At 37.4% G+C, this 15562-nt stretch overlaps 1 protein-coding gene across 1 annotated transcript in view; it reads right to left on the reverse strand.

Annotated features, from left to right (window-relative positions):
- Positions 1 to 8635: 8635 nt before the first annotated feature.
- Positions 8636 to 15562, reverse strand: part of GTF2A1 (general transcription factor IIA subunit 1) — a 28819-nt gene continuing 21892 nt past the window's right edge. The window contains exon 9 of the mRNA XM_076345231.1: positions 8636 to 13276. Within this exon, the coding sequence (XP_076201346.1) occupies positions 13169 to 13276 (108 nt within the window). The 3' untranslated portion in view covers positions 8636 to 13168. The remainder of the gene's footprint in view (positions 13277 to 15562) is intronic.

Here is a 15562-nt window from a genome sequence, read left to right on the forward strand (position 1 = left end):
GGAGATATTTAAAAGGCATGCAGATGTGGTGCTTCGGGACATGGTTTAGTGGGCATGGTGGTGTTGGGTTGACGGTTGGACTCGATGATCTTAAAGGTCTTTTCCAACCTCAATGATTCTATGATTCTTTTTACCTTAAAACAAACCAGAATATTTGTTCCATGGAAACTAGTAGGACATTGGAAAGATGTGGTATGGTGGACTGATTGCAGTATGCTTTTGAATTGATACAGCTGTTTGCTGTTACTAATGGATGACATATATTTACACATTATTAAACTTTATCTCCCATCATTGCATATATTTTTTGTCTATTAAAAGAATTCTGTGATATTGCCTTTATGATCAAAGTTTGATTATTCTAGTTTGTCTTGCGTATTCCTTCTTGTGTTTAACTTGATAAAAAATATTTTTAAAACTATTGGAAAGATCCAGGCAATAGACTTCAAATAATTTATTTGCCAGACTTTTTCTTGTAAATGTTTGTATCCTATAGATATTCTTTTGCATTTCTGCTCTGGTCAATCCCTTCAGCCATTTTTGGTTTTGCGTATACCCTTACGTAATACTTGCTATTTTAAATCTGTCTCAGCAAGATGTATTATTTCTGGCATTCAGTACATATTTTCTCTAGAATACTTTAGAAATAATGCAGAGCACTGGAATAAAGTGTTTTGTTTGAAATTGTAAGAGGCTCAGCAAGTTTTTCTGAAGGTTTTAAAATATTTTTCCTATAGAAGTTAATAATATTTCTCTTGCACTCAACTTCATAGTTCTCCTTGGCCGGCCTACAGCCAAAAAGATTGACCACATGACACACCGCTTGACAGAGGGTTTGGGTTTTTCCCCACCACTAGCTGGGAAAGGTATGTCCTAAATGGCTGTCTCGGACAGTGCAGCAGGGATGGAAAGGAACAGCAGTAGTACTGCTGAGCTCTGGGGTTCCAAAACCATCATTAATTACATCCAAGATAATCAGAAGAATCACCTAACAGTCATGAGGTCCTCTTCAAAAGACTAAATCTGGAATCTGATCTTTTCCATTCTCCTTTCTAAACCTAATGTGTGACAGCCACAGTGACTAAGGATTGGATACTTCATGAGAACACACTTGCATAGTAAGAAGTTTGTGTGGTGGAGAGACTCTACTGCTGGACTTCTCAGAGTAACTAAATGAATCTGCCCATATGCAACCTTACAGAAGATCCCTCCCTCCCACTAGGTCTTCCCTCAAAGCAAATGTCCCTTGTCCCGTATTTGCCAAAATTTATGCTGCCAAATTTTATGTTCAGTAATTCTCATCAGTGTGGGCAAAACAGTGATTATCTTTGCTATATGGATCCTTGCATTACCTGGGAAAAAACATGTGAGGGACAACTCCCACTGCCTAAAACTGTCAAAGTACTCAAATATCAGTTAACTCTTGACATACCCTCCCTGTCCCAAAAAACTCAGCTGACTTCAGTATCTGTGCACCTTACCACTGCCTGTAATTGTGCTTCTCTCCAACATGAAGGTTTAGGGTGCAAGAAAGCTTTTTCCCCAGTTGCAGATGCTAACTGGCACCAGCTAGGACAATTAAGCTTATAGGCAAGAAGAAAATCCAACAGGCCAACAGGTTACAAGGAATAAATAGTTCTTTTTAGGAGGCCTATGCTGTTCAGTATGTGCATAAGGGACCTGGAAAAAGGAGCGAACAGTAAGATAACGAAGTTTGCCATAATATTAAGATATTCAGAGCAATACAAAAAACAGATGGCTATGAAGAACTGTAGGAAGACTTCTTAAGACTGAATGACTGGCAAGAGAAATTCAGTGTACATAAATATAAAGTGATACATGTGGTAAAAGAAAAAGACAAATTGACATCTTAAATGATGTGCTCTGAGCCAACAACCCCAATTCAGGACCAAGATCTTAGGGGTACAGTAGATAGGTCCATAAAAATACCAGCTTATGCTTCCTGGAGATGAAAAAAGCAAATCAAATTATATTATTGGGAAAGGAGCAGAACATAAAACTGGTAATTAGTATATCACTGTATAAATCTAAACCTTGAATAATGAAGCTCATCTCTGCAACAGAAAAACAATATAATAGAATTAGAAGAGTTTCAGAGTAGGGTAGCAAGGAGAATGAAAGGCTTGAAGTTACAGCTAAGGAATCATCAAGTAAAGTAGGACCTCTCGGACTAGAAGGGAGATGACAAAGCTCAATAAAGTCATGAGCAGGCAGGACTAGCTGAGTTACTGAACTTCTTGCCAAAGGCTGCTGTGGGTAGTAAAGTTTACATGGGTTTACAGACGGACTGAGAATTCATGGAAAAGAAATCTGTGGAAAGATACTAAAACCACAAAACCCGTCTGTCTCAGGATGCTTCTGAACTGCGAATACATGGCAGATGGGAGGGAGTACATGGGGAGCGTATCATACCTGCTTGGCTATTCTTTTATGCTTCACTTGCCACACACCGTTAGCAGCTATCACAGTCAGGATTCTGGCATAGATGGGACTTCTGGTCTGCTCCATAGCAGCCACTTTTCGTGTGCTCAACCAGTTCCCCTATTCTGCAAAGACAGCTTCAACTGCATCTTCCTTCAGCAGGCCTGACCACAGAGCCCATGTAGATAAAAAAATCCAGCTGAGTGAAAAACAGCCTATCCCCTGTTCACAGCACTACCTCAATGGATTTGACCTCATGGCTCAAGTGAAAGGGCGGAGGCTAGCTGCCTTCTCTCAAAAGCCTGCACAGAAATGGGAAGAGCCAGTGTTACCACTCTTCAGGGCTTTGTCTGGCACTGAGATTTCGGATTGGAGAACAGAAAATCCTGTTTCAGGGTGGCAGAGAATGCCATTATTTTCTCTACATAAACTTCTGTGATTCTATTTGCATAATTGGTAATATATACACTATGGTGTATATATTATGTATCTACTGGTAATTTATACACTATGAAAGATTTCTTCATTCTCAGACACTGTAGAAAAAAGCTGTAAAGTTGAGCTGAGCCTTAGTTATGAGGACTTGGAACTTCCTCTGAGCAATTTAATTTAAACTGGCTGTAGCTGACCTCTGCTAGTCTCCTCTCTCTCCACCTATAGAGAGACGTGCTTTTTTGATTAAGTAGGCATCTGTTCTAGATGACACCATCTGCAACAGGTCGGTTACAGTCAAAGTACAGCACACCCTGCTATGGCATCCTGGAATCTGAAAATAGCACAAGTAATAAAAGGTAAGTTTCAAATCACTACCATAGCATTTTGGTTTATTAACATAAATGAAATGCACTTTCGTTTCCTTTCTTGCTGGATAATTTAAATATTAATGCTCACAGCATAGACTTTAGAAAATGTGTAAAAAAAAAAAATCCCTAAGAAGTGAAGTTTGATTTGAGCAGACCTCCTATGCTTATGTGTTAAAATGAACCAAACCCTCCCTTCCAGGCTGTTTGGCCAGGGTGATGAGTAATAGCAGCATAATCTGTATTGTCTTTCTAACAGATGCCAGGTATCCTCACTTTAAAACCACCAAGTAATCAAATAGTTTCTGGGTTGCAGTTAAAATTGGACAGGGTGAGGCACAAAATTAGTTGAATATCATGCATATCCGTTATGCGCTCCCCTCCTCCTTGGTAGGGATTCTGAAAACATGAGACATTATACTGCACTTTGATGCAGGCTTTGTGGGCTAAGGCACAAGGTGTTGAAGGGCTATCATCATGCCCTGGAACAGAAGATGGTTAAGAGGTCTTAGTGATGCACACCGAGAGATTCTGACAGCATTGTCAACCTGGAATTCACACTCGTTCAATAATACATCTGCATAAAGCTGAAATACTTTTGATCTGTTTAGGCACTTCCATATGACCCGACTTATTTTTGTGCGACTAGAAATCATGATGTGAAAGTGAACAAATGGAGGCTCTATGAGGTCAATACACAGTGTTTCATCAGCAGAACCCGTCAGTTCTAACTTCCTATCCCCATCCCACACCTACCCCCCCATGCACACGCGTTGGCATGAATTGCCACAGTACCTCAAATTATCAGGTTCTCAGATTAGACAGGATACCAATCATGTGGAAATTTGTAATTTTAGTAACTGCCTGTCCTTATTTTCCACCCTGAAAATATTGGGTAACTATTCCAAAACATGGAAAAGTTTCATCAACTGTAGAACAGGACTTGGACCTCACTGGAGCCATCCTGAACTTACTCCTTCCAAGAGCTTAACTTCTGCAGGATTAGTATGAATCAACTTGAATCTTGAATCAAAAAGTAGGGACTTTTTGGGTAGGAGCTTTCTGTGCTGTCCTGACGATACGCAATGCCAAGCCTTGTATGAGTGGTCATCTGAAGTCATATCCTTACTGTTGCAGATCTGTGCGGTTCAGCTGAAGCTCATGAAGCCTTGTTAATTAGAGGAGGAGGAGCACACTCATTTTGGTTCTCAGCTATTCACTACACAGCTGTGATGAAGAGTCTCCTCCGGGTTCTCTATTTTTCTTCTCTTTTAAGGAATGAAGTCTGTTGTGAACATCAACTTCATTCACAGCACGTATCTAAGAGCTCACTAAACAGTCATTACAAAGCGATTGGAACTGTTGGATTGTTACTTGCATATATACTGTGATACTTTTTGTAAGACCTACTTTGCTGCCAAGAAGAGCCTCCCTGTTGCAAACACTGAGACTGACAACTGGCTAGACTGCCAAACCCATGCTGGCTGTCTTACAGCTGAACAGTCTCAGCTGAAATGACAGCGACTTTTCTTTGAAAAGTGAAGAAGAGTGACAGCACTCCCTGCCTTTTGTGAAGGCAAAGCTGCAAAAAATCAAATCCAAGCCATAACAGGAGTTTTAACAAAAAACGTCTCACTGCAAATTCTGAGGCACTGTCTGAATGTCTGTCTTCTCCACGGCTTGTTGCTGACTGGCATATGCACAATAGCACTGAAATAGCAAGCAGCATGAAGGTTGTATTTGTGCTGCATGTACAATGCTGGTTTCAGTTTGACTGTAGTGAAAGAATTCCCTAAATCATATGTGGATTACTGCTGCTGCCTAGAGGGAGCTGTGGAAACAAGATCAATTCTTTTTTGGCCAGCTACAGATTTCCAATTAAACCCAGCAATGATATGTCAGTATAAAGCAGCAAGAAGTGTATTTTGATAAAAGGCAATTAGGAGGGGTGGCTGACACACTGGCAGATGCACTTTCCCATGAAAAGTCCAGGAAAAAAAAAAAAAAAAAAAGGTTTTTTTTATTCCTTACATACACTTCTCTTTCGACAACCAAGTATGTTTGCACTCTACCTTTGACTTTTTTTAGAAGGATGGCTACCTTCTTTTATCTTTATCCTCTGTGCTCTCTCAGTTTCCTCTTTCCAGATTCTCTTTACGTCTCCTTTCTCTGCTATGGAAGAAACCCCATACTCTTTGATGAAGTGCTTTACGTTTTCCACCTATTATCTGAAGTTATTTAAGCTACATGGCAACATATACACAGCAACCTCAGGGAGAAATTACAAAGCTGTTTAAGGATATGACAATGATTTAGGACAGAAAATGAAAGCCAAAAGATATTCTGAATAAACATGAACAGCAACTCGATCTGCTAAAATTGAGAACTGCTCCACCTTCCCTCTGCCCCCTCCCAAAACCAACTTAAGTGATATGTGCAGAAGTATCTGTGATGTGAATATATTTCTTCTTTAGCTAAACAATTGTTAACATCAGTATCATCATCACACTTACCAAGCCATTTGTCAACTCTCTACACATACTTTGTGTAGAATTTTACTAGATGCTGCTTTAATGTTTTAAGATTAAAACTACTTATTAAAGTCAGACAGATAAATTCAGTCCACAAAAAATAGTATGTCAGCAATACCATTCCCAGCACTAATGCTTTGTCTTTGTTAAAAGCTCAAACAAGGTAAGCTCAGAAGGAAAGAGCTTCCATCCTGCAAAAATTCGAGTTTTCTGAGAGAAAAGGCAACCCGAGACAGAAGAAAACCTACAAGCAGAATCTCCACAGGGTGAATTCTGTGATACATCCTTTTTAGAAATGCTGTACTCCCCAGAACACGCTGTTTCCCAGAATACATTACCTGTTGAATCCAGACAGCCCACCTGGAGTCAGCCAGTTGTTCCTCTGAGGGGAAAGGTCTGGACGAAATGTTGGGACATTGGTACGGCAGGACACACGAGGAGCCCCACCTGCGGGGACCTTGCAGCAGGATTCCTAGGAGAAGTGGGAGTAATAAGCCTTTGGAAAAATCAGGAAGCCAGGCAGTTTGGCAGAAAAGACTGCTTTCCTTATTTTGCTAGTCCAAACCATTTCCTCCATCACCAGCTAGGAAGGTTTTTTCTTTACCTTGGCATTAAATCCTGCCAGCTCCGGCACTTGTAGAGCAGCATCCCAACGCTCTTGGGATTCAAACGTGTCTTCCGTTCCAGACGTCTAGAGGGCTTGTCTGCAGTGCAGTTCTGCTTCGTTTGGTACCGCTAGCAAAGGAAAAAGCATTTCTACCTTGACAGAACCACGCGTCCACACGTAACATTTTTTGTGTTACAAGGTTTCTTTTATTTTTACAATTTAATGATAGTCTTTGTTTTGGATTTGTTATTGAAATATACTTATCCAAATTAAACACTTGCTGTTTTCAATTTCAGTAACTTTTTGTTTACAAAACTGAACTAAATATGAAAACAAAAACTAGAAAATGTAAACCAAATACACCCAGCTATGTATTTTTTAAAAGAGTTATCACTAAAAGGCTTTTTAAAATACCAGCTCACCAATATCCATCTTCAGAAAGGGGTTTTTGACCTATGGAAGCAAATGGGCAACTCTATCATTTGTAATGCAAAGCGCTATTTTCAATTACTTATTCTCTCTCCCTATGACCTCATTATTTCAGATAACCCTCTTTGAGGTCACACAAGGATGTGTACATCTCTACTATGTAAAAAGATATAATTGCACAGGCATTTCACACAAAAATAATTGGGAGAGTCTTCACTCCAAAGACAAAAATTGTCACAAAAACAACTTTCTGAATGTTATATAGCCACACTGAAGGTCAAAAATAGTTCAGCTGCAGTTCATTTGACTGTACTGCAGATGTCATTAAATCTGAAAGGATTAGAGCGGTTTTGGCACAATCCCATTAGTGGTAAAAAAAACAGTTTGAAAAAAAGAGTGAGAGAGTCTGCTCTGAAAACAAGCGGCAAGACCTTCAGTCTTTGAGTATTTTACAAACAAAAGTCTGGGCTAGAAAAAACAAAACATGAACTCCAAAGCTGATAGTTTAAGACAAGTTGTAAGGAATGATATGTAGTTGAAACTAAATGGGGATATACTGAAAGCTATGCTAGTATTTGAAGATTCTTATCCTCTCATACCTCTGCAATTAAAATAATAAAGCCATAAAGAAATCGAACTGATAGGGAAAAAAATCAGGTGTTTTAAAATATACTTGGTTTTGCCCAAAATCCTTGAAATACTTTGCTCATGCACAGCTGGGAAAGCATAATTAACATTCACAATTATAATGTTCTCATCTTTCCTTACAGGGATGAAATCCAGCTTTTTTTTGTGTTTTAACTTGAGTTTGACTTGACCAATTTGTCAGCATTCTGCTTTCCCTCCTCTTTTTAGGGTCCTTTTGAAAATATTTTGGCCAGAACAACCGGCCATTTTTCCAAGCTGTTTTTTTCTTACGGAGTACGCAAGCTCAGACTGCAATGACCTTTTTTTGTAAAACATCATAATTTCTGATAGTTATTCATCCAGAATCATCTCCAGATCCTTTTCAAGATGACAAGTAAGGCAAAGATGACAAACATTATGGGAAAAGCAGTACTGTTTTTTTTTTTTTTAGACTAGCCCAAGTGTCGAGGGCTGGAGGGCAAGAGAAGTATTAGGGTACCCCCCGCCTTGAGTATTAGAAGAAAAATACCACCACTCCTTACGATTCTTGGTTTGCTATACCTTTACACCACTATAGCCGAAAGATTACTTCAAAAATCACCGCATTCCAAAATACAATCCCCCATACAGGCAGTATAGCCTATAGCTTACATTCTTTCTAATTATATTTAGAATTTCAAGTTCAAAATTTACATTTAAAAATAAAGCACAAGTCATGCCTCAGGATGCTGCTTTTAGCCAGGAACTAAAGAGATGTCACCTGCTTAACGCAATTCTGTCAAATCCGTTTCACTGATGAAGATGAAACCTTTACGATCAGCCAGCTATCATCCAAGAACTCTGTATTTTACTTCTCGATATTGTCTTGCATTTCCATTTACAGGACTAACATCCAGATGGCACACCAAGTTATTCAACCAGTCTTGTCTCAAAACCCAAGTCTCAAGTTACCATAGAGAGAAAATTCTTAAATAAACATGGAAGTCTGGACTCAAGATTAAAATGTGAATTTTTTTTTTATAACATTGTGATGATGTTAAATGGGAAGCCTGCAAGGCAAACTGAACAAGTAGGTGACAGTGATGTTACCTGCGTATGATGAAAATAAATTCATAATCTTCAGTGTTATTATGTAATAGTCTTTAAGCCTCATATATTAAACAAATGCACATGCAAGATAGTAAATGAAGTGGCAAACATTTTTAAATAACATCTTTAATTAAAGTTTTTGCAAAGGCAAAATATTAAACTTAAAATAGGTCTTAGTACATCAAAATACTAAGTTCTCTAATCGTATTCCAAGCATGGCCTTTGAAACATAATATCCTGTATATCACAGAGGAGCAACCTTGATCTGCAATTGTACAGAATGAATTTTACAAACATAATAAATATATTTACCCCCTTACACATAACAGTATATGTACAACAGCAGTTGACAATAGTAGCTCAGAACAGCAAAAAAGGATATTCCCCCACTCCATAATCTATTGGTACCCTATGCACTCTGGAACATGTCTCATTGGATGACTGTACATATAGCTAACCCAAGGTAGTTCTTCCTGTTAAAAAAAAGCTCCTTTTGTTCCACAATGTCTAATCCACCAAATAATAATTAGAAGACACACTGCATGAACTGCCTGAAAAAAGTAGGCAACAGGGAAACCAAAGGACTGGTTTTCACACATTTCCCAACCAATCACAGCAATGGGAAAATGAGACTTTAAATGCCAGACACCAATACGCAACAATATGCAAGTTTCTTCATCCTGTATAGTCACTAATCCCAAATTCTGAGAAGAACTCCAATTTCAGTTGGGGGTGCGTGGGTGGGGTGGGGTGGCACACAGTAAACCCCACGATGCTGTGTAAGGCAGCCCAGTATCAATCCAGTGTGCGTTAACCTAAAACCACTGTTCACTTCCTGGACATCTTATTGCATTCTATTAGGAAAGTTTTGCTTTGGGGGAAATTTTGGGGGGCTTTATTGGTTTTAGGAGCTTTTACAAATTGAAGAGATTGAATCAAAATGAACTTTAGTTAACAAGGTCTCTAACTCCTTCACTGGAATTAAGAAATTTTACTCTGGTAGTGTTATGTGGCGACATAATTACTGCTAACTGTCAAGCGGTGGAATTATTTTCACAGACTCAATGAATTTTACTTTAACACTCCTAATTGTGCAGCAGAAATAGAAAAAACATTTATCAAAAAGAACCTGTTACATGTCACAACATGTTCTTTGCTCTTTTCTAGAAACTGTGCTTCAGAATCACGTATCATATTCTTGGAAATAAACTTGGACCACAATTATCACTTTAAATAGTGTTTAGGAAACTGAATGATGTTCAAATGCAACTTGTGAGTACAATGCAGGAACAAGGAGTATGAAGCCTCAAAGAAATCTTGTCGCTAACCAGCAACTGAGGGGGAATAAAAACATATTTCATTTAAATAGTCCAATATAAAGTTCCTTATGTGACTAAATTCTCTATTCTCTCCTTAACAGAAAAAACTATTTCAATTGTTTTCAACTTAGATGTTTTAAAATGATTGCACACACTAGAACCCAACAGAATTAGAGCAAAAAAGTTGCTTTTCTCATTGAAGCACTGCAGGAAATTTACTCTCTCAGGAATCAAAAAGAAGTACTGTCATACTGGCAAAACAGGTATTCTGCAAACTGAAAAGGCACAAGACTCCCAATTTTGCCCAGTTGCTCTACAAGTTTCCATCAGCCATCATGGTTATAATTATGAAGTCGTCTTTCCCCATTTTTTCCATCATAAAAAGGTGCTCCATTATCTGTGCAAATTTTAACATAAGCCCTCTTGAAACCATTAATTGTTTCCATAATACTGAACTATTTAAAGGGGGCGGGGGGAGGGGGGGGGAGAAACCCAACCAAAAAACCTATTTCCAAGGGGGAGGGGAAATCATTTATGAACTATGAACATGGGAATCCCTTGCCTTCTGAAAGGAATGGTTTCTTTGGAACCTACTGAAATGGTCTGTTCAGTTACATTGTTAAAACCGTGATTAAAAATTCAAGTACAATAATAAAATTAAGCAAACTACATTCTTACAGCAAGCTGCTACAATAAAATGAAATTAAAACATGCTTTTTGATTTTAAAAAAGGAACACTTGATGTAGCAATAAGAGCACAGTTTGGTATGTTCATGTTTGACTGGCTTTCCCAAAACTTCACAGGTATTTGTATTTGAAGACAAAACTTCTTATCTGAAAAGCATACCATACAATTAGCTTGCGAGAGACTGTGCAAGTTCAGAAAGCTTCTAACATCCTTCAGAACAGGCTAAGCTTAAGTTACCTTTAAAGTTCTGCTATCCCTTAAAAATAAATAAAAAGGCTATGCAGCTTCTAGTATATGTATGTGGGTGAAAAAATATCACTAAGATGTATGAAAACAAAGTGTCTTACAAGTTATCTGGGTTCCAGTAGTATAAACAGGAATCTATAGCTAAAGGGATTTTTTTTTTTTCTTTTTATTGGTTTGGTTGTGCAGCGTTACGGGAATTTTTCTGAAGTCTACTACTTCAGACTTATTGGTGACAGATATGGAAAAGGTGAGGGAAGGAATTAGTTGGTACATTATTGATTTCATTGCAGTTGTACACAGAAGTGTCAACAGTGGTAAAAAACAGTGCTTTCTTCTTTGTTCAGATGAAATGAAATCAGTTTGAGATACCTTGAAGCCCCAAGCCAAAAATGCACTCAAAATGACGATTCCATTACTTAAGAATGAATTAGAAGAAACATCAATTAACTTTTCATAAAGCTTATGTATGTAGATGGCTTACTAACAACCATATGGCTCTAGACATAGCCTACAGGCAGTTTTAGTCTGTATCAATGAGAGTACAGATGTACAAAATCACAGCCAAAAAACCCCTCTTTACAATGTGTTTTGCGTTTTCTATGTACTACTGAGACTATGAATGCACTTGGAGGCAAGTAAATCAGACAGAATGAAAATCAGAGCAGTCAATTATATACTGCTAAAATACACTTGTGACTTTGAAACTTTTTAAAAATTATTTAACATTCTCAAGCAAAAAAGGGTCAGAAATCATGGTTCAAATGTCTGCTTCTGAAAGTCTTCCCCAATTTAGTTAAAGTTATCTTCGCTGTGTTCTTTTTTCATCACTTTTCCAAGCACCCAATGAAACATAAAATTTTTTTGAAATGGTGAGCCACATGAACATTCCTTCCTCAACAGTTTCTGAAGTGTAATGCCCATTCCCTCTCCTCGTTCAAAAGTAACTGCATTTCTGAAAGCAGGGTTTGCAAGAATAACCTATGCATGAAGAAAAGGTGTTCACTTCTCAGGAGAGGAAGGGAAGGAGGGGGGGGAGCAACCTTGTTGCTTTTCACAGAAAAACCCCAAAAACAAAAACAAACAAAAAACCCAACAAAAAACACCACCACAAAACCACACCTCTGGAAAAGGCAAGTGAAAAAGTGACTACACAAGGTTTAGTGCATCTGACTGCTTGATCTTCTGTTACCAAGACAAGTCTAAAGATACTCTAAGAAAATTTTGTGTTCTCAAAGCTGTGTGCAGGTCTCTTCATGAAATTACATGCCACCTGGAAACTTTAGAGAGAGAAACTGCTGCAGGTAACTTATGGCTATACTTTTTAGTAAAGCGGATCTTTGATTAACAGAGTTGCAGCCAGGATGTTAGAATTTTTATGTGATTTTCTATATTAAAAATGTAGTCATTTTTGTGGTCTGTTGAATTATTTGTGGATGTCTGGTCTACATATGTAATAAGCAGGTGAAGGAATGCATCTATTATGCCATTACCTACACATTTAATTCAAAAGGTCTCCAAAGCCTTCTTAAAAAAAAAAAAATTAATGGAAACTATATTATTTGTTTCATTTCAGTGATGCTGAACCACCACCAAACAGCAAGAATATAATTAACAAGTTAAGCAGTCTGACTTTCGGGGGGGGGGAAGCTACAGGTGCTTAGTATTTAAAAAATACAGCCCTAAATAAAAGGTATCACTTACGTGAAATTAAAATAATTTTGAAATATAAATGATCATTTTACCATTTTGTAACTGCTAGGAACAACAACCTGTTTATGGGAAACTGAATTGAAAACAACAAATAGATATAATAATTAATGAGCATATCAGAATTAAAAATATTTTCCTTATACAAGTTATTTAAAATTTAACACCTTAATTCTTTCCCTTCTGTACAAAGCTTGCACACAGTTTAAGTAATATTCTGACCATCCTCACTACCAAAAGGAAGTGTTCAAAGCAAAGATTTGTACACACAATAAGCATTTTCAGATTAATAATCTATCAAAGGGAAGAGTTCCTTCAATCAGTGGAAGTAGTATTTTAAAGTCTTAAATCAAGGGAAGAAGGGGTGGGGGGTGGGACAAAGCCTTACATGCTAAATACCAGCTGTAGGTACCTGTATGTAGAATTGATAATTAAGGTATTCCTAACACACAAAACCAGCTCCCAGACAATGCTATAGCTGCTACAGTCCATGGCTTGCTCATCTGAAGTAGTGTCTTTGTTGCCACATTTTACCTTTGTTCCAATACTTTTGTTTATTGTTTATTTCTGATGTGCAGATACACATTTTGATTGGAGTATACGTCCAAGTATCAACCTTTCCTGCTTTTGAATTTTTTTCCTTTTACAGGGAGTTTTTTTGTTTTGTTTTGTCTTTTAAAACTTCACCATTCTGCGTCCCCAATGGCTTTGGAAAATACATAATCTCTTCCGTTAAGATTCATGATGCCATCTTTGAGATGAAATTTCCATTTGTTTTTACTTCTATGAATCTAAAAACAGGGAAAAAAGTTGAACTATTACTCTGCATCAGAAATAGGTAACAATGCATAAGTAAATTGTAAGGGCAAGAAAAAATGAAAATAACTATTAGACATACATTACTAAATTACTACAAATATCTTGAAAATCAATTCTGCATTTAGCTATGAAAAACAAAAAATAATTATGCATATAGCAGTATTTTCTGTTTTCCTTTTTTAAACCAGGGACAGCAACTGTCACAAAACCATGCAAGTACAGAAGCATTCCAAAATCCAAAGCATACAGCGCATTTTTAGAGGTGGTTGGAAAGGAAGGAGAGATGTATCCACCTGTGCTGCTTTAATTTGATTAACTTATCTTTGATTACAACAGCCATGAAACTCCTCTTGAAAGACAGAAATCCCCATTTCAACCACTGTTTTAAACCAGCCCTGAAAGGGTCAAACACTAAGTTTTATTATTTGCACCTCTTGTCTAAACTCCATTCTGCATGAAAACTAGTCTGATTAGGTTATGTATAGATAGATAGCAGGCCTATTCAACTTTCTACTTCTAATATTAGAGTTTGACTCTGGGTTTCCAAAAGTTAATTTTTGGTTAAAAGGCAAGGGGATTATTTACAAGGTTTTCAGTCTGAAAATCTCTATGGTAAAAAATGCACAAGCTGATACAGAATATATGTATTAGTCTTATATTCTATAATTTCTCCTCAATGGTGAATCATTGTATATGATTTACATTCCAATTCTCATGAAAAGTGTCAAGTGAGAAAAGTAACATCTCCAGTATTGGGGATGATGGCATGAAGCTTCAACTTTAACCTATAGTCTTCCCAGTTAAAATATTGTCCCTTTTAAGGCTTTGTTTAAAAGAAATTTGTAAGATTAAGCTGGGAGATCAGTCCAGGTATTTGCAACAACCCAAGAAACACTGGACAGAAAGAAAAAAAAAATAAAAATTTAAAAAAAAGACAACATTCTTGCTCCCCAGGGAGTCCATATTACGGGAGCCTGTGACAGAATGGATCTCCAGGTTATAACAGATATTCCTGTTGACACAGGATAAGACAAAGAATAACACAACAGTTTTATTCATATTCTCTTTAGAAAAATATTCCATACACAAGTAACTTATTTCTTCATGCCCATTCCCAGACAAATATTACCTGACTACAGGAAGCAGGTTGACCAATGCGGTAAAGGAGATCAGAGAAGATACAAGGACAAGAAATAGTTGTAGTATTGGAAGACTTCAATTATCTTATGCCTACTGAGTAAACATCAATGGGTAGCATTAAGGTTGTTTTAGATACTATACAGCCAAGTCCTACTGCATGAAGATGTTAAGTCAGGAACCCACAAAACGCATAATCCTTTTCTTGGTTCAAGACAGCGTGCAAGGCTTAAGTCAGAAAATATCACCGGAACTAACAGCAACTACGTAAGACAAACATTTTCCCAGGGGTAATAAGAAGTCAATAAACCCACTAAAAGAGTGTTTAACTAAATTTATGTTCTTATGTTTAATTTAAAACTAAAGGAAACTGAACTAAATTCAGTCTAAAGTTAGAAGAGTAAATTTGGCAAAAAAACCTAAAAAACCCACCAAAAAAACCCACCCACAAACAAAAAACCCACACAAACAAAAAAACCCCCACATACTGTAAGCACAGAGCACAGCAGATAAATACCTGCCACCTATCAAAAAGGGCATCAGAAGGAGCAAAAGACCACCAGTACACTTAAGCAGCAGGACAACAAGATACTCAAAGCAAGCAAAGATCTTTCAGAAAGCTGAAATGCTGTCCAAAAGAGAGAAGATTATGACAAACTTATGCAGATAAAACATAAAAATGTAATTAGGCAATCTAAAAGAAGTTAAGAAAATTTTACAAAAGGCATAAAAACAAGGAAACCCCATTGCAATTTTTCAATTTCCATCAAGGACAAGAAGTCTCATCATCTACTATTAGTGCTGTAGAAACAAACAGTAAAGTAGCACCAGAACAGATATGACCATAGCACTCAATCATTAGTACTATTGTTTGGTCTGTGCTCACTTTAAGCTAAAAAGTCATCGGCAACAGCAAATAAATGAACAAGGAAAGGTCTGGCTTATATACTCTACTTGTCCTTTCAAATGGCATTCACCAAAAATCCCTCATCAGAAGCATTTGAGCTACCATGAGGAAGGTCCTCAGATAAGTAACTGAATAAAGATGGGAGAACAAGGGCAAGAACACTGTTTTACAGTGAAATGACATCATTCCAGAAGAGATTTGTGCTGGCTGGAGT

The sequence above is a fragment of the Aptenodytes patagonicus genome, chromosome 7 (genome assembly GCF_965638725.1).
Source record: "Aptenodytes patagonicus chromosome 7, bAptPat1.pri.cur, whole genome shotgun sequence".
NCBI classification, from domain to species: domain Eukaryota; kingdom Metazoa; phylum Chordata; class Aves; order Sphenisciformes; family Spheniscidae; genus Aptenodytes; species Aptenodytes patagonicus.